We start from the raw sequence: 20,062 nt of genomic DNA, 5'->3' as shown, positions 1-20,062 counted from the left end.
AAAACCATAACCTGAGGAATTAATTGATCTAATCCGTTTCTGAGTTCAGTTCACTGTCAGTAAATGTTAACAGCTTACATAAAGCTAATGCATTACTTGTGAAGGCTAATATACGTCTTCAATAATCATCCTCTGTCATCTAAAAACATTTTTTACAAATAGTTTCTTTTGCATTCCTAACAGGAACAATATGAGGGTGAATGAATTACAGTATTTTTATTTAGTTGTGAGCCAGTCGATTAAATGCATGTTTCCCAGAGGGCCATATTAATATTTTATAAACCTACGACGTATATTTCTTTCAGTGAATCTTCACAATCATATTTTGCACAGTATCCCCCCTCAGGGGTTACTGAGCTTTTGTCTCAATGACTGTTAAAATTCAGAGGTCAGGTAACTGCTGAGGGCAGTTTTACTTCTCTCATTTTAGTCCACAGTTCTCACCACAGTACTGTGACTTAGTCTATTCTAGTCCCATGATGTCACTTTTGTTTTGTTTTGTTTTGTTTCTGTTTTGGCGCAAGCCCAAACAATACTAACAGCAGGGGTCAGAACAAAGGCTGGCTATATTTAACTCAACAGAAACTGCTGCATCAGGCTGTATTGTGTATATGATGTGTGTTGCCGCAACTCGGAATTCAGCTCAACAATGTGTGAGACGGAAATCTAGCTCATACGAGGACAAATCTGAGAATGTGCTGGAAAATTTTGTGATAATCAAAGGTGCAGAGACAGCTGTAGTTCCAGGGCATGTGCTCAGGGGAAGTGAAGACTACGAAAAAACAGAAAAATCAATTTAGAAGAATTCAGATCCTGGGGGTCTGCAGATGTCAGTTATTCAGAGTAAGCTGGAGGCCGTTATGGCTGATAAAATAGAGGATTCTTCTCTTCTACAAAGAGAAGAACATAAAAGTCTTTGAATACAGATTGAGAAGTATCCATGGAGGACTATTCAATAGGCATTTTGGCTCTTGGATGTTAGGAATACACTGCCACCTACAGGTTATGGTAAGTATCACTTCATGAGGATGCTAGAGAAACAGCAACAACAGTAGATAAACACAAACAGAATTAAAATAAAGGGCTAATTCAGTATAAACGATCTATTTCTATTTATTTTAAGATATACACCATTTTCAGTTATATTGTGTCATGAGTTTGTGCAGTGTATCAGAGGCTCTAGAGAAATAAAACGGGCATCATAATTCAAAGAATTGTCATTTAGTTAAAAGTTAATTACATATTTAATGTATATATACATATACATACATATACATATATTTGATTTCTTTACATTATATTGCCTACAGCAGCTAAGCAAATTTAGCAAAAATGTCACTTTTTAAACTTCATAATTATCTTTAAATTATTTGTTCAGTGCTATGAATTCAAGTCCATCAAGTTCTTGATACTTCTCTCTACTTAATATCAAAACATTGTAAGTATGCATCTGCTCTTAAGGCCAAGAAAAGCAAAAAAAAAAAAAGGCCAAAATGTGTGATACAAACCAGAGTCGATCATATCAGACACAATCTCAGCAAAAAAAAAAAAAAAATGTAATGCCCCGAGCTGTATTAATTTCTGCGAGGCTCTCATTAAGCCAATGTCACCCGCTGACCTGCTTTAAACGAAGCATTGCTCTGAGACTTGCCTTCCTTTGAGGCTCCGAAAGACTCATATCTGCATAACGGAAGGAAAAAACCCACACAAATATGTGAATCAGTAATGCATTGGTGTGACTGATTTATCTGCATAAATATAAGAAGCGTGCTTGTGAAATGTGTGACTCACAGTTCAGTGTATCTCCTCCAGTCTTCTCTGCTGACAGATGCTCGAGTGTTAGCCAAAGCGGAGATCAGGTGAGCTTGGCATATGAGAGAGCCAGGCTTACTGGGCCCAGTCTGGGCCAGAGATGATTCATCCTATAAACACAGAAGAACGGCAGATCTCATCTACTGAGCAGCAACAGTGTCTACAGACTGCTACACACTCTCACACATTCCTCAGGTGGATGGATGGGTGTATGCATGTATAGATGGATAGATGTGTGGGTGTACACATGGATGGACTGATTAGAAAACTAGAGGGATACATCAATGGATGGATGGAACATAGCAATGGCAAAACTGGATATAGCAGCAGATGGATGGAAAAAAATAGATCTATACTAGTTGTATATACAGTACTGTAACAATGGATTGATGGAAAGATTAGACTGATGTAACAATGGATAGATAGGAAACTTGATATATAAAAAACGGATGGATGGATAAATGGATAGATGATGGATGAGAAAGGTAACTGACCGTGTTTCTGCGGTAACTGTTCTTAACGGTGTTAACATCTGCTCGGAGGCGTTCTGACTGCTCATGGGTCAGTTCCTGAAAGCCGTCCTGCAGACAGGACATAAAAACTGGCACATGACAGGAGTTTGGATCCCTCACTGATGCCCCGGTCATGTCAGGGGCGGTAGAATTGGGTCCAGACAGGCACTGAGAATTCTGGGAGCAGAGCAAACAGAACGTGACAGTCTCATAAGCAGCTTTAAAAAGTGTTAAAACATCTAGTCAATTACATTAAGAAGACATCTGAAATATTATAGCATTGATTTATACAAAATTGTAAAGAAAATATGCATTATAAGCCCATTTGGAAATTTAGTGTCCCACCAGTTCAGATAGAGACTGGTTGTCCAGTTCAGACTCAAAGGAGCTTCCAAAGTAAAGGCGCCAGATGTTGTGGCGTGGGTCCTCAGGTGGGAGTTCACTGGGGCCCAGCAGAACCATAGAGTGCTCCGGCCCTGCGTCCCCCTCCCCAGCTGAGTCATCTGACCCACCGCTATGGTTCAGGAAGATCAGGGAGGAGAGGCTGACATCACTGTCTGACCCCGAGCCCAGATCCTATAAAACACAGAAACAGGAAAATGTATCACTGATGTACTGACTAAACTGAAAATTCAGTTCTGCCATCACAGAAATAAATGACATTTTAAACTTCAATGTTTTCAAATTACTTTGAATTGTAATGATATTTCACAATATTACTGCTTTATTGCATTTTTTATCAAATAAATGCATCATTAGTAAGAATAAGAAACTTCTTTCAAAAAAATGTAAGAATCTTAACCAACCCAAAATTTTAAAAATTGGCCACTGGTCTTTAGATATGGGCATCAGCCACTGAAAAATCCATATAGGTTAACTACTAATCATGAGGTTAGGGTTTTATCTGTATGAGTGTGCATGTTTGGGTTTGTGTGTAACACACATGCAGAAGGTTGGGCCCCAGGCTGCTGTGGATCGCCTCTAGCTGAGCGTTATAAAGAAGGGCCTTTAGGTCAGCTCCAGTGAACAGCTCTGTCGCCTCAACAATCTGCTCCAAGTCCACATCTGCAGCCAGTGGCACGGAATGAGTCAAAGCCTTCAGGATCTCCAGCCGGGCTTCCTGAAGGACAGATATGAATCAGTAAAATGATATTGTAGATAATCGAGGAATAAAGAGGTTATACTGATGTATGCCCATGCTGACCCGATCAGGAGGAGGGCAGTAGAGAGACTTGTCCAGTCGCCCGGGTCTCAGAAGAGCAGGATCAATCAGGTCAGGACGACTGGTGGCAGCCAACACATACACCCCTAAAAACAAGAAACTATGTATTGAATACAGAGATCACACAAATACAACAATGCATTCTTTTAGAGAAAAATACACTCCAGATGTTTCACAACATTGTACAACAACTGACACAACTGGCTTTGCTCTACAGTCTCAGTCTGACGTTTTTAAGCAAGTTCTTGGCAAAACAATTCGTTTTTTAAATTTGGGATTCGATTATAGAAATATAAATTAATAACTTTAAATGAATCTATCTAACTGATAAAGATAGTGATGTTGCTATAAGCAATAACCACAGCTATATTAAAAGCAACAAACTATGAAACTTCTCCAAATTGTTGCAGAATAAACAATACACGCTAATATGAACTACTTGGGTAGCTGACATACAATTTCAAGCGGTTTCATTTTTTTTCATTTTTTTCCTAACTAATATAATTATACAGTTTTTTTTTTTTTATACTAATTTTTATCACTACCTTTTACATACACTACAGTTCAAAGTGTTGCGGTCAGTAAATTAAAAAGCAGCAAAACATGTGACACTGAAGAGTGGAGTAATGGAATAATCAGGAATTCAGGAATAATCAAATATAAACATTATTTTAATTGTAATAATATTTAACAATCCAGCTTCAAATCTGCTGTTGAAAAGAAAAAAAAAGTCCATGGATGTCAACCACCCACTAGCACACAGATCAACAACGAAGACCATGAAGCAGGTTGAAAAAGCCAAACCTCTGGCTGTTGCTGTAAAGCCTGGGTGAGCATTTGATGTTCATTACCTGTCAGCCCTTCCACTCCATCCAGCTGAGTAAGTAACTGGTTAACTACACGGTCAGTGACCCCTGTGTTGTCATGACCCCTTCGAGGGGCCAGAGAGTCAAACTCATCAAAGAACAGTATGCAAGGTTTAGCTTGTTGAGCCCTGCAGCAACACAGACACACATTCAGTAATGACTCTTGTGAACTACTACTATATATTTCATACAGAAGAGACTGTGCATTTGACAGACCTCTGAAACACATCTCTAACCGCCTGCTCACTTGCGCCAATATACTTGCTCAGGAGTTCGGGACCCTGAAGAAACACACAGGTTATCGCAATATATAAATAGAATAAATGCAATTGTATACATTCATAAAATGCTAATTCCTTACCTTGATGCTGATGAAGTTCATGCCGCTCTCTTTGGCTACAGCTCCAGCCAGTAGAGTCTTGCCTGTTCCAGGAGCTCCATAGAGCAGCACACCGGAGCACTGACGCATGGGCAGACTGGAGAAGAGCAGCGGGTACTGGACACAACATGACACCACACATGAACAGGGATATACACAGAGTTCACCGTTTTTGACCTATGAATTTCCATGACTTACCGATTCAATTCTGGTATTTATAGCAGAAATCCTTTAAGAAAGAGACAACTGAACTAATCTTCTGAATAAGTACTTTAAAAAAAATATATATTAATTTGTGTTTTGAACAACACTATACGTCCTGAAAAGTGTTATTGTAGGACCTCTGACATAATATTATAGTTTTTGTTAATGTTTTGAATTAGATTTTATTTTTATATTCTCTGTTTTAATTTTATTGTTTTTGACAATTTCATTAGTTTTAAAAAAAATAAGTTTATATAGTTTTATCAACTTTTATTTATTAGTTAGTTACTTCAAGTTAAACAAAACGGAAATAAAGAAATACATTTGTTATTTTATATTTTCTGTTATTTCAGTTAATGTTTATTTTGTTTGTTTATGGTTTTAATTTTAGTTAATGATAATAACCCTGGTCCTGACACTGAGATTTGAGAACAGATAGACTGCTATTATCATCCTGGCCTGCTAGCAGCACAAACACTCACAAAAAAGTTGCAAAAATGTATTCACTATTAAAAAAGAAAAAACACACTGAAAATATTCAAGTCGATTTGTGACGGGGACTGTATAGCACTCTTCTTGCATATATAAATGGACATATAATGCACAGTAGCGTCTGTACCTTAGCTGGCAGCAGTATGATGTCCATCAAGAGCTGACGTGCCTGATGAAGTCCCCCAATACGCTCCATGCCGGCCCCGGTGGGAGCCTGCAGCTGAGCCCCCCAGAAGGAGGGTGGGGTGAAGCCCTGTAGGGCCTGTCTGAAGTCTTCATAGTTTAAATCTGTGAAAGCAGAAAGCATAGATTTCAGCAAAACAGCTGAATCATAGAAAGCTCTAACTAGATTAAGCACTCACCTTCAGAGCTGCCATTGTTCCTGCTGTGTAGGGAGTTGGCATGGATGGCCCTCTCGAGAAGCAGGTGCAGGTCTTGTGGCATGAATCCTTCTGTTTCTCTGGCAACAATGTCTAGGTCAAGAGTAGTTGGACAGTCTTGGAAGTTCTTTTTGGTTATTAAAGACCTTAGAATCTCAACCCTTTGAATCTATAAAGAGAAACATCATATTACAGTCACTATTTTCTGCGGGGAAATAAAACACCAAGCAAGAAAAAAAAACTTTTGAGTATAAGCATAATGTCTGGTCCACACTGCAATTTATTCTGGCAAGGATTCATTAACACAAACATTATAAACGAAGCAATTCCATAAGCAAAACAAGTGACTTGAATTGTACCTGGGAACAAATGTCAAAATGTCTTTGATAGATTGCAGTAGGGCTGCATGATTAATTGAATTAAAACTGAAATCGTGACATTGTTTAGTAAGAAAAGAAGAAATTATGGCAGTCATTAATATTAGTATTGTAATTTTAAAGTTTAAATGACTGCTATTGTTATTGTTGCTTTTGTTATTATTTTTTAGTTTACTTGAAATACTACAGTAGCAATATTTAGATATTTTTAGGAATAATAATAATAATAATAATAATATTGATTGTTATAAATATTGATTTTAATTGCTATTATTATTATTAGATTTTATTATCAGCATAATATAAAATTGATATCATTTTATGTATTAATAAAAACATTTAAATTTTCATTTTCATTTTTTACCCAAATCATGCAGCCATAGATTGTGGTTTCATAAACTCACCTGATCTGGTGTTTGGATCTTGCAGAAACTTTGGAAGAAATGTGAACCCTGCACCGCAGTCAGAGTCTGATGAAGAGCATTTTCACTCTGTGCTGTGATCATCAGAGCTATGAGACTGGAGCGCACCACCATCTCATCCACCAAATCCCTCAGACCTGCGGAGAACATGCAGAGCGAAGATGTCCATCAGACGGTTCCTCAAAGAGATACATGTAGAGCCAGGTATGTCTCTGAAGATGTCTTACCCTGTGCGATGTGCTGCCGCAGTACTGCCTCTGGTCCATGCTCGTGCTCAGGTGAAGCTGCGGCACCAGTCACGTGATCCAGGTCATCCAGCAGGACCACTGAGGGCTGTCTCCAGATCGCCTGCTCAAAAACCTCTTCCAGTCTCAGTCTGATTTTATCGGCTCTTTTACCTAGAAATTTCATTCATAGCATCAATAAATTTGATGGAAATAAAATAAAAAAATCTTGCATGTTAAGTTGGACTGCACAGCAAAACTGCTCAATCTAATTTCTTGCCTACCTTTCAGTGTCTTGCAGTCCACAACTTGAACATGGGCATCTAGCTCTTCACTGGCCTTTCGACACAGTGCTCTGGAGAGAGAAGATTTTCCACTGCCCTGTGGAGAAAAGCAGGAAGCGTATCACATTTTCCCATTCCATTCAACTCACATTTCAAACGTCCTACTTAAACCGGCACTTGGTGTCAAACATACTTAGAAAATATTTACAGAGAAAGACCTATACTGCATGATCTTGAATAATGATAGTCAAATGCCTGAAAAAGGCATTGCCTTAATGCATAAGGATATCAAGCAGAAGTATCCCATATCTGACTTTGAAAAGACTGTAGCATATGTGTCTGAAGGTTACCTTTGCCCCTGTGATGAGCAGAGCTCCGCCCCTCAGTCCACGTCCTGTGAAGACCAGTTCCCGCGAGAGAGGACCTCCCATTAGAGCGTGAGAGATGTGCTCGAAAGCAGACCTGCTGATGTCCTCTACCCCACTGAGCAAAGACATTCAATCACAGACAACAAAGAACAGCTACACCGACTCATCAGAAAGTCAATCTTGTTTGCTGCTAAGGATATTAAAAAAATACACAGATTTTTCAAATTTTTTACCCAAGAGAGCTGAGGGAGGGAAAGCCGAGATGTGGATCTTCACTATCATTATCAGAGCCGCTGTGATCAGAATCATCTGGCTCTCTGACAATCTAAACAGAGATTGGTTTGTTAAGGCAGGAGCAGAAAAATTAATTTGTAAAAACAGCATTTGACTTTTTACCTGCAGATTTGATTTCTTTAGTAAACTGGCTGATAGAAAGAACATTTCATCCTCTTGCTGTTGCTCTGGTTTCAGCACAGTCAAGACAAACTCTTCTTTTCCTGAGAAGAGGGAAACCCAGGTTGGTCTGTAATAATAGTAATATGATTAAAAACATCAATTCTGATGGTTGTTCCTCACACCTTCGGCACAGGGTAAGAAAATGACGTTAGTGCGGCCTGTCAGACAGGTCAAAGGCTGATGGCTCAGAGCATGCAACCAGTTGAGGAATGCAGTTTGAATGTCGTCTTCTTTTTCATTCACTGCCTGCAAACAGAAAGGATATTAGTATACAATACAATATTTTCATTATCTGACAACAAAAAGCATCAAGTCTGAAAGAGAAACTTACCAGCGGTTGTAATGGTTGCACCATGACTGCTTCTGCAACTCTTGGCTTTGATTTCAAAGGCTGAATCCTCACAGCTGATCGAGGGTCTATCCTCAAACGCCTCTGCAGCACCTTTGGAATCTGCAACAACAAAAAATTTAACTACCGTATTTTTCGGACTATAAGTCGCACCTGAGTATAAGTCACATCAGTCCAAAAATACGTCATGATGAGGAAAAAAAACATATATAAGTCGCACTGGACTATAATTCGCATTTATTTAGAACCAAGAGAAAACATTACCGTCTACAGCCGCGAGAGGGCGCTCTATGCTGCTCAGTGTAGACTACAGGAGCAGTGAGCAGCATAGAGCGCCCTCTCGCGGCAGGAGACGGTAATGTTTTCTATTGGTTCTTGGTTCTTATTTTCATTTATTTGTACCAGTTGATATTGTATATACTGTATATTTTGTCTAATATGTAATTGTGAGGATGCAAGGGTGTACAGATATTACAATTCTTGGCATAATAATCTAAGACAATTATATACTTATGATATAAACGGTCCCATCCCTAGGAATGATGGTGATAAAGGATATTTCTATGAAACATTATAACTGAACTTGAATGGAATAACTTACCCAAACTCTCCCAGAGTAAATGTCTTCACATTTCTTGAATTTCTGGTCCTCCTGCAGCCTTTTTATATTGTGACAAAGCATCCTGACCACAACGGCGTTCTCCTTATGTTCCTCTGTGTCGTTCCCTTTGTGAGGTCCATCTCTGATCTTCTTCTTCTCCATGGCCTGCTTGACTTTCTCCCTGAGTTCTTTAGGAGAAAGGATCTTTGAAAGCCTGCCGTATGTTAGTGCAGACTGCCCTGGATTCCAGTTCTCTTGCTCTTGCAGGTTCCATGGCAGTATATGGACATCTCCGTGACATGAGCCTAGATGGCTGACAGACCTAGGAGGGGTTCCACAGGTCCGGAGGATACAGTCTTTCAGGATGGTGGGAACTGTGGGAACTGCGACATGCTCTTTTGCTGGCTCAAATCCTCCTGCAAAAAGGTATCTAACCAGGCTTTTCAGATCAGCTATTCCTCCCCAATGGCCTTCATTCGGACTCTCCAGATGACCACTGATGGGATCCTGATGGACGAGTGAGCTGGAGGAAGATGTGACATCAATGTTCTGGTTTTGTAGATCTTGGCTTGGTTCTTCTGACCGAGTTTGGAGCAGTTGTTCACCTTCTGGATGTAGTTTTGGGGAGACAACAAGCTCAGTGAACTGCTCCAGTCGGCCAAACGGAACAGATGGAGAGAGGGACGCTAAAAAAAAAAAAACATACAATCATTAGTGTAAAAAGATCAGTTCATACCTAACAAAAACTAACAATACGACATGCCTTTAAAATAGGACTGACTGACCTATCCTGATATAGATGACAGTGTGCTGGTCCACCCACACAGGAAAAACACCCTCACTGAAGACCACTCGGATCTGATCCAGGAGTCGCTGCTCCAGAGCCATGCTGTGCAGCTCCTGGAACAAAGTACAATCAGATTCTAGACCCAAAAGACATTCACAACCCATTTTAATTCTGTAATCTGACATATTTTTCCAAGTAAAACAGGGCATTTAGCAAGAGAAAATGTACAACAGGATACAGCGTAGAATTGATCAGATCATGAAAAGTCTGAGTTTCATACAAGACATTAATGCAAGGTGGCAGTGGATCATGATGGAGTCATGCATGGATGAATCATACAAGACTAGAAATGTGTATTACGAAAGTTTAGGTTTCTAGTTATTTGTATGTGCATTTTAATGGACATATTTTGCTAAACATCAGATAAACTTCTCCTAGAGAATGAAAAAAAAGAGATAAACGAAATGATGCCATTGTGAACTGACCAAGATCTCCCAGTCATCTGGAGACAGAGGCTCTACGAACACCTGCTGCACTGACTGCACCTGATGACACGGCCGCAGATACCCCTACAACACATCACAACCTTGTTACATGCATCGACATCAGTTTAACATACTATCCCTTTAAACAGGGACAAACCTGTTCTCCCTCCTTGAGCCCAAGTTTCTCTCCCAGCTGTCTGCTGATCTCAACTCTGTCCTCTGGACCTGAAGACCTGGAGGTGATCCAGCTGAGGAACACGGGTGCAGAAACACCCCATGACAGCTCCAGGATCTGGTTCTGACATCACATCACATCACATTAGAGCTACATGACTCAAAACTATGATGGAACTTACAGAAACACAGTACAGTGGTAGACTACCAACTGGCATGCATCTATTATAAAGCTGCTAGCTTGATACAAACCTCTTGAAGACAGAGATGCGTGGCAAAGTTTGATGAGAGCTGAAGAAAGCAGTTTTTGGAGTTATTGAAGTCTAGCGTGACAGGTTGAATCCCCTGACTTCCCAACATTTCCTGCGAGGCTACAACAACCTCGCTTCTACTGCAAATTATCCCTTATTTATTGAAATGATTCTGTGGTATTAAAGCCAGTATGCTAAAACTGTCGACATGAATTGCACGTCAGAGATAATCACATAGAGTGTGACTGTGTAAATAAGTCGTAAGCGCTGTTTGAACGAACATTTTCGATTAGCTCCGTCTCACAGTGTTGCCAGATTTCACTTGGAAAACAAGCAACACTTCATGATTAAACAAGCCTCAAAACAAATCGATCAACCGCACCAAAATGTGCGACTCCATTTCTTTTATTTATTGTTTATTTATTCTGTCATTTTAAACCATTACCAAGAGGAAAAGAGTCTGAAGTATCTAAGGCTTTTATTTTGAAATTTTATATTTCCGGATGTGCTGAAGCCAAAATTAACTATTCAATGGATATTCAATCTATTGTAGTAAACAGATGGATATTAATTTTGCTGTATTACCACAAATCCTGTTACTACAGGATTTCACCCATTACAAAATACTGTAAAATTCCTTAAAATTATTACGCAGAAAAAAAAATTACATTATTTGTACACTTTCAAATCATTATGTGAAGACAAGTAAATATCATTCTATTTTGTTAATTTAAGTTATTTTTAACCTGAAAAAGAAAAAAATAACAAGCATTTGCTGAAATAGAAAATACATTTTAATAACCTTTCAGGGACACGCTTGGAATATTGGGACACTGACAGCATGTTGTTGTGATGTTTGTCCGCCAGGCGGCACCTAGTCCCTCAGCATTAGGTGAGAAACTGCGTTGCATCTCCATAGAAACGTGGAGAAAGTTGGCTATGCAAGTGTCAAAATGGTAAACGATTCAATTATCAAAGCGTTAAAGACGAAATCAAAGTCACTTAATTTGAGTTGTAGGAAAATTACACATCTTCCAGAAGTTTTTGCGAGGCTAACATGGATTGTTGTATTAAAGTTGAATAATAATTACCTGTCGAGTCTGCCGGCTGAACTGATGTGTCTGCAAAAGGTGAGTTCGTTGTATCTGTCCCATAGCTTTAATACTTTTTAATACTAATATTTTTTTTTTTTCAGAGCCCAACGCAAAACATGAACCATACTGAAAATAAAAAATAAAAACAAGTTTGACAAACAACAAAACATTGGAAGCAAGAAACAGCACAATAAATGAATTATATATTATTTGCATGTATCATATAGAAGATAATTAACTTAGATGAACTATGCATACATTGTGTAGTCAATACTTTCATTTTCATTGTATATTTATAGTTGACAGAGCTCAATCTGGGAAATAATGTTCTTGAGGAGATCCCACCCGTGTTAAAACACTTCAGTTGCCTAAATAAACTGTATTTATATGGAAACAGAATCAGGCTTTTGTCACCAGAGGTGTTGGGTAAGATCAAACTCTTTCATATGCAGGTTATTTTATTGTTGCGGGTCAATAGTGCTGATTGTGTTGTGTTGCTGTATTTGCAGAGGGTCTACCAAACCTTCTGCTTCTCAATTTGAACCACAATAGAATCAAAGTCATTCCTGCAGAAATACAACGGTGAGACATCTTTTACACTTTTATCCTACGTCTTTATAATTTGATTAGCATGATATCTGATTTTTGAAGTGCTTCTTGTTTATTTGCAGGCTGTGTAGTCTAAAAAGCATTAGTGTCACAGACAATCTTTTGCAGCAGATTCCAGCTGAACTGGGCTTGATGAAGTGTTTGACTGAGATTAACTTCACTAATAATGAACTGACTCAAATACCACAGCAGTTATACAATTTACCACAGCTGAGGAAATTGTATTTGGCCCGAAACAACCTGACAGAACTACCAGAGGCAAGACAGACAACTTTTTCATATTTTAACCATTTTTTATGCATAGTAGTTTATCATGTGTTCGCTTTTTTGCTTAGGGCGCCCTTGGATGGAAAAATCTGAAGATCTTGGATGTTGCAGGAAATCGTTTATCTGTGTTTCCAGTTGGTGTAAGTTATTTGGACAAATTGGCAGCCATTTCAATTGCTATTTTAAATGTTTTAGTTATTTAATATTTGATACACTAAGGTTTTGTGAGATTATAACAGTATGGCAGATCAAATTATGGCAGATCAAAGCACTGTATTTTTTTTTTTTAATTTTCTCTTTCAAGTTTCTCCATTCCAGTAATCTTTTCATTTTGAAATATTACCAACCATATTAAATGTTCTTAAAAAAGAATAAACTCAACCATTTGGTAGCAGGCATGTACTGTTGTTGATTTTGTAGAAAGTTTTCCAGCAAAGTTTTTGTCATTTTGATCATTTAGAGGCCTTTGTGTATTAGATACAATACAGTTGGCTTTATATGACTAATGTTAACTTTTGTTCATGAAGTCATATACCATATAAAATATTTTTATGATATTTAAAAAATGTTTTTTCTCTCTCTCTCTGTAATGTTTAGTTTCAGTTTCTCACATTGGAGGAACTATTCTTTGAAGGAAACAGTATAGTTCCATTCACACTGATGGAGTCTGTTCAAGAGAAAGAAGTCCTCACCTTAAAAGTAACAATTTGTATTAAAAAAATATTATTATTTATTATTTTTTGCACAAATCTGATTGCTGTCTTGCTAGACTAGACTAGAGGATGTTAGTAGTGAGAAAACAATTTGAAGTAATCTTGAAATAGTTAGTTTTAACTATAACATTTCCATGGTGCTGCTGATTGTAGTTGAATGTGTTCAGGAGCTCTCAGCCAGGCTGATCCTCCAGCAGAGCACTAATAAGTTGTCAGTGGTGTCCAGAGCTCTGCCAGCATACCCAGAGCTGCAGGACATGCTCTCTCACTGGGGCCAGTGTGCTCTGTGCTCACAGCCCTTCCTCACCACCTGGCTGGAGTGTGTGCAGTTCATCAACACCAGGAAGGTATCAGCTCATTCTGCAGAACACCAGTGTTCACCATTCAGTGTCTGTGGCAGTCAGTGCACAGAAGAAGTGCCGTTGCTGAAAATCGGCAGGACATGCTTCACTCAGGATGTTTGATGACATTTTAATAGTTTGACAACCTGACACTTGCATAATAGCTGTTTAATATGCCTCAGGCACACAGACAGCATTTGTTAAGTGAATCAACAAAGATTAACAGGGTCACAATTTAACTTATGCTCCTGATTAGTAAATATTAGCCCAAACAACAGTGCCAATGTGTTACTACTTTTTTTCCTGTATGTTCCACATTGCATGTAAACAAAAGTAGAAGAGAATATTAGAGACTATCTTTTCAGAGTAACCAGAGTCTGTTCTTTTGTCTTTGAACAGCAGATGGGGATGAAAAGCTCTCAGTCTGTTCCAGTCAGAGTTCTGCTGTGTTCCTACGACTGCTTCAACAGAGATGACCACCAGTGCTATGGGCTTGTACGATTATAAATAAAAAAATGCATCGTCTTACCCCAAGACTGATTTATTATTAAGAATGAATAGTTGATGTTTTTGCTATACACCAGCAGATGGCAAGATTTGATCACTGACGATCTTTGATCTTTGACCTCTGCAGAAGTGAATCATTCCAGTCATACAGTATTTTTTTTATGACTAACAAAAATACACATCAGTATGCTTCTATGTTAGATTTCAATGTCATGCAATTCTCTTTCAATCTCTTTTATGCTTTACCTTTAAAAAAAATGTAAGCGATTTTTATATTGCTGTGAAATAAAAAATATTTTAGTCATTTTTAAGTGTAGAATATGTAGTCATTATATAGTTCCTCCTGAGTTGATTTTAAAAGTCATTTTTAAGTAATCTGAAGCACTCCACTGCAGGCTATGCCCAATTTTGATATGTTTTCCATTCACACTTTGCTCCTTTACACTTGCCATAATAATTCCCCACAGTGAAAGAAATCCACACCTTCCCTCTGTTTGGGCCAATGGCATCTGTTCTGACCTGAGAGGAAACATCTCTCCAAATTAATTTCTCATGCAGGTCTCCTGAGCTCTGAGTAGCGTCTACGAGTTGGGCCTTATGAATAATGCAGCAGGTTTAATTGCAAAGCCAGAAACTAATGACTTTGGACTGGTTAGCAGCAGGGGAACCATACATCTCTGCAAAATGAATGAAAAATCAGTTCAGAAAAAAAGAAAGGAGGTGGGGAGGGGGATGCTAATTGATGAATAATTAAAGCTTGAGCTACAGGGCATAATTGTGACATTTTGTTTCAATCAATTTAGAAATGCGGGGAAAAGTGCACTTAGGAAACTAATGGTGACTGTGTGGATGTCCACTGAAAAGTGCCACGAGACCCAGTCATTTATTATACAGCCCTCAGTCAAGCTCAGCCATTATTCTAGAGCAGTAGCCTCGATTTCCAAGCAGTTGTGCATTTGGTGAGCGTTAATGCGACTCACAGATTGTATATGGACTCCCTATGAAAGGAGGAGAGGAGATGGTGTAAACAAGTCTGTTTCAGTCTGATGTTACTAAATTACTTTCTTTGAGGCAAATGCACCAACAAGCAGAAAGCTTTCAGGAGAGCCACCCGCTCAGCCGCGATAAGACATTGTTGTAAAATCAATCAACCAAATGACAAGGCTCTCAACAGAGCACTTCCTGAACCATCCCATCTATTAAGATCCCCACGTTTGTAACTCATCAAGAGTACATAAGGATCTTTTTTGTTCACAATTTGGTGAAAAAGCAGCTGGTCCAACATGCAGCTTTGTTGAGTCAAGATGCGCAAAAACTTTGAATCTACATTTGCAAGACCAGCAATTCTTCCCCAAAATGTTGACCCAAACAAGCTCAGCAGAGTTGTCTGAAGTCTGAGCCAACATTTCATATTGAAGGTTGTTTCTGATTTCAGGCTCCCATGCAACATTCGGTGATGCATGAATAAATTAAGCTGTAACCATTGAAAGAGTACTGTTTTGCCGTAGCTTTTTTTTCATGCTGTTTACTGGCACAACAAGAGCGATGCTTTCCAAATGCATGGCACGATAATCACAGCTGTGCTGGCATTCAGAACAGGAACTGAGTGTGGTATCGATTTTAAACAACAGTTCAACGAGCAAGATAATGGTGACTGAAGGTGCGGTGACATCACATTTACGGACAAAATCCATCCTTTAAACAGAAATCCACATCTGAGAGAGAAAAAATTCAAACTGATTTCGCAGCGGGTTAAAGTTGGTCCAAAGAAAGCGGTTTCGTTTTTAAACGGTATTTCATAAATCGCTACTGACACAATAAACAACAACTGAGCTTTTGCAAAAAAAAAAAAATGGGCCAAAGATATATATTAGTTAAAATATATATATGTTTTAAAAAATATTATTTAAAAAAAAATCTATTTTTGGCCTTTTTTGTATATTTTTGAAAATACATCTTAAATGTATAAATATATTTTTTAAAGCATTTGAAAAATATATTTTGACCTCTATATAAATCAGTCCAAGAAAATTTATTTTCTTGCACCGAAAATATATTTTGGTATATAAAGGTTAAAAAAGTAAATATATTTCCTATTTCAAAAATATATTTAATTGGGCTTCACTGTTTGCAACATATATTTCACATATATTTCAAATATATTTTGGCCACAAAAATGGATATATAGCCATATGGGTAGAGACACACTTTCTAAGTCATTCTGGTAAATATAACTCTCAAACCTCAAGCCAGTTTTTGGTTGTTAGGGGAAGACAATTAGCATATCCATAAGTTGCAGTAATTAATTTTTTTTCTACTTCCACTTGAACTATATGTTTTACATGTACAATTAAATAAGTTTTGTTTATAATGTATCGATAAGTGTTTCTTTTTTAGCACATTCATATTTTTTATTGTATTTTGCCTTGGTAATATTATTATTATTATATTGTTTTGTGTATTATGCTGTGTAAGGCAATACAAAATCATAAATAAATTGACAATTTTGTGGGAGAGCCCAGTGGCATTACTCAGTGCACTGGAAACAAATGGTGCACCAGTCTCCTCCATCTCTTTAGCTGTATTTTGAGCACCCTGGGACATCTTTGAAGCTACCGGAGCAGAGTTTAACGCATGATCTGTGTCATTTGCATTACAGGCAGATCACCGCAGCATCGTGTAGAGAGAGAGAGCATCTGAAATAAAACAAGCATTATTCCAGAGAGCAGATGTTGGGGTCCTGGAGCAGCAGGACCGCCTCGGGCCCTGTCTGGTGTCAGTGTGTGTGTGTGTTTGTGGATGTATAGATGTGTGTGAGCAGCTCTCCTCTGTCAGACCACTTTGTTAAAACAGAGCCCAGCCTTTCCTCTTGTTCGCTATCCTCGTTTCAAACACACTCCACTGTTGTTTTCATACATCAACGATGCAGGAATGTCACCATCTGTGTTGCCTGAATAGAGTGAATGTGTTTGATTGACATTAATAGCAATGCAGATTATCTATCAGAGGAGAAAATATTGCACAGTGGGAGGCGCAGTGGAGAACCAAGAGCATTTTGCCCATACACTCTGAACCAGTATGCCATATGTTAATAAGGAAGTCTACACTGATATAATTACTGAAAGGGAATATTGCCTATGGTAAGAATAGCTCCTCACCACCTCATGGGGAACGTAAAGGAAGATAAAGTAGGTGTGCATGAATGTAAATTTACTAGCCTTGAAACGGGAAGAGTAATGTTTGCAAATTCACTCAGGATGATCTATTGGAAAGCTTGCTTTAGTGCGTTTCTTCTTTGTCAGACTCTTTAAGCTCTTATCAAGCCCACATACACAAACATGCGCACATTAAGGATGCTTCAGTGGCTACGTTACAGATTAGCTCTCTTTAATTGAGTTTCATTTGATCCGTTTCAGAGATTCCACCGTAATGCATCACGGCATCACTTATAATGGCAAACAGAATTTCTCCCACTTAAATATTAGCAGTAATAGGTTGCATAATGTACTCACCTTATTTACCTGCAGTCTGCTACTTCACTATATCTATCATATACACAACATTAATTGTTTATAAGATACTGACAGTGCTTTATTGTCACGTTGGACTTTTACAGATCAGCCAAAATAGGTTTCATCACAGCATATTGCTGTCATAATCTCTAACACGCATGTAACCGGAATGAGATTGCTTTGATTGTGCTTTGCCTGAGGCATCCGTGCTCATCTCTCCTTGCTGTGCCCAGTCTCCCGGGTTCATCTTTATACCCCTGAATATTCTTGAATGCTGGTGAGAAAATCTGACTCTTGATTGTAAGAATATGGCCTGAAAGAGTGAAAACACTATTTGTTCATCTTTTTTAAAACACTTTATGTCTAATTTGTGTAAGTAAATTACATCTTGCCTCGAAAAGTGAGATCACATCATTACTTTTATACATCAATACTTGTCTTTAATTTCTCAGTTATATTAAATCTCTAGGGAGAACAGGCTCTGAATATGACTGGCGTGGGTCGATTTTTAGCCCTACGACCTGTTATCTTCTGAGTTCAAGTATTAAAATTAGCATCATTGATTGGTGTATTGGCCTGCTTCTGAGAAGGGAAAAAACAGCTACTCAATACCACGCAGTGAACCACTGTCAAGCTAAGAAGAGCACTCTCCAATCAGGAAAATCTATTGTCTGGCATCTTATGCTGAATGAGGGCTCTCCTATTGAGCTGCTGGCATGGCACCAAGGCGTTGTCAACATGATGGTTGTACAATCAATCTGTCACAGTCCTTCTGGGCACCACTAGGGGGCACTGTGTCTCTCTGGTTAATGTCCCGACAGCAAGCATGATTGAAAAGCATTGAAGCAGAACCTGTGAAAGCACCTAAGAGGACGAGAATACCATACACTAAACAAAATGGCTGAGGAGGACTGGAGATGTGCCAAAATGTAACCAAAAAACACTGAAAAGGTTTTTTTTAGGCACCGCTTCAGCTAAAAAGACTTCAATTGACTGAGGTTTTGACTGAGCGTCAAGCTGTGTAGATTGTCTGATTTATTTACATTTATTTAATTGAATATTTAATTGTGCCTAAAATCAAAGCCAGTAAAATGTAAAATGTTCTGATATATCTATTATATAAAAAATACAAAGAAGTAAAAATGGCACATTCAGAATCATCCCAGATATGCAAGATTTGTTTTTCTGCCTCGGCTCAGAACAAATGAGAGTAAGTGTTAGACAGAGTGAGGCACGGAGGCTTTGAGGTGAAGATGAAGCTATAGCATCATTGGCCCTCTCCTCATTAGCTGGTTTTAGTTTTGGGTCATTCGCCCCTTTTTTCAAGTGTAAAAACACCTTGTGTTGTTAAGAGCAATAAAACATATAAGAACCAAAAAAAAAAAAAAACTTCAAAGAGCAAATAAGCTTTAATCTTGTTTTGTGTGCTTTGAGAGTTTCAGTAGTCACAATAATGATTGTAGACTATCCACAGGGAATTATAAACCTAGGCCTCTTTCATACTTTTGAGAGGCTTTGTTTTTCGTGTTAGTTTTCAAGTTTTGTAATTCGAAAAAAAAAAAACTACTGATGCACTGAACCAATCAATCCTTTGATGCGTCTTGCCTGAAAGAAAAAGAAATAAGAAAAAAGGTCAGCAAATTGGGGGATGATACTGTATGAGCACTGAGTTACTAGAGCGGTGATTCTCTTCATAATGCTATTTAAAGCAGATTAAATCAAAACGAAATTTATCAGTGCATATTATTCATTATTTTAATTAATAATAACAACTTGATTTACTTTTAAATTTACCTTTCTTTTTGCTTATATGACCTATCGCTCTTAAAAATATACTGAAGTAGAACCATTTTTGGTTTCCGAAGGCCCTTTCAGTGAACATTTTGTAAAAGAACCAAGTCTTTTTCTCAGTATCAAGAACATTTTTAAATCTAAAGAATTTTTTTTCACTATAAAGAAACTTCTGTGGAATGGAAATGTTCCATGGATTTTAAAGGTTCCTCATGTAAAAATCAATTCCAATAAAGACTCTTTATTTTTAAGAGCGTTACCCCAAAAATATATGTTTTACCGCTGGGGAACATCATAATGTTATTGCGGGTGAACTTGACCTCCTCAAAGGTGGATGTCTGGATGGATGTCCCCCAAAGTCCTATTTTTCTTTTTCCTTGAATATCGTGTTTCACCCAAAAATATGTCACATTAAAGTCAAAGCCAAGAAAACATTCCACAGAAATATGTTTATAATTATTGGGTATACACTGCAAATCTGATTCAATTAAAAAAGTCATGAGTCCTTAAATCTTTAAGAGTGACTGACAGAAAAGTTTTACTGAAAAATAATATCAAATAAACATAGAAGTATAAAAGAAAA

General features: G+C 38.0%; 2 protein-coding genes across 2 annotated transcripts; one reads left to right on the top strand and one right to left on the bottom strand.

Moving 5' to 3' along the window:
* Positions 1–1,195: 1,195 nt before the first annotated feature.
* Positions 1,196–11,109, bottom strand: LOC127935907 (peroxisome biogenesis factor 1). Its single transcript, XM_052534127.1, has 24 exons — positions 10,647–11,109; positions 10,378–10,518; positions 10,221–10,304; positions 9,734–9,848; positions 8,949–9,634; positions 8,330–8,449; positions 8,121–8,244; positions 7,939–8,039; positions 7,776–7,867; positions 7,525–7,657; positions 7,175–7,271; positions 6,894–7,064; positions 6,649–6,803; positions 5,850–6,036; positions 5,615–5,775; positions 4,774–4,908; positions 4,629–4,693; positions 4,398–4,540; positions 3,529–3,632; positions 3,268–3,444; positions 2,670–2,900; positions 2,307–2,501; positions 1,792–1,922; positions 1,196–1,680 (listed from the first exon to the last, which is right to left on the bottom strand). The coding sequence occupies exons 1-24, from the start codon at positions 10,752–10,754 to the stop codon at positions 1,596–1,598; spliced, it is 3,741 nt and encodes a 1,246-aa protein (XP_052390087.1). The 5' UTR covers positions 10,755–11,109; the 3' UTR covers positions 1,196–1,595.
* Positions 11,110–11,460: 351 nt separating this feature from the next.
* Positions 11,461–16,859, top strand: lrrc69 (leucine rich repeat containing 69). Its single transcript, XM_052532550.1, has 9 exons — positions 11,461–11,775; positions 12,039–12,165; positions 12,249–12,321; positions 12,411–12,606; positions 12,684–12,755; positions 13,213–13,314; positions 13,496–13,675; positions 14,069–14,164; positions 16,836–16,859. Exons 1-9 carry the CDS (start codon positions 11,599–11,601, stop codon positions 16,857–16,859), a joined length of 1,047 nt encoding a protein of 348 aa, XP_052388510.1. The 5' UTR covers positions 11,461–11,598.
* The last annotated feature ends 3,203 nt before the right edge of the window (positions 16,860–20,062 follow it).

This window comes from Carassius gibelio, chromosome A19 (genome assembly GCF_023724105.1).
Source record: "Carassius gibelio isolate Cgi1373 ecotype wild population from Czech Republic chromosome A19, carGib1.2-hapl.c, whole genome shotgun sequence".
Classification (NCBI taxonomy): domain Eukaryota; kingdom Metazoa; phylum Chordata; class Actinopteri; order Cypriniformes; family Cyprinidae; genus Carassius; species Carassius gibelio.
This window is presented reverse-complemented; position numbering and strand designations above follow the sequence as displayed.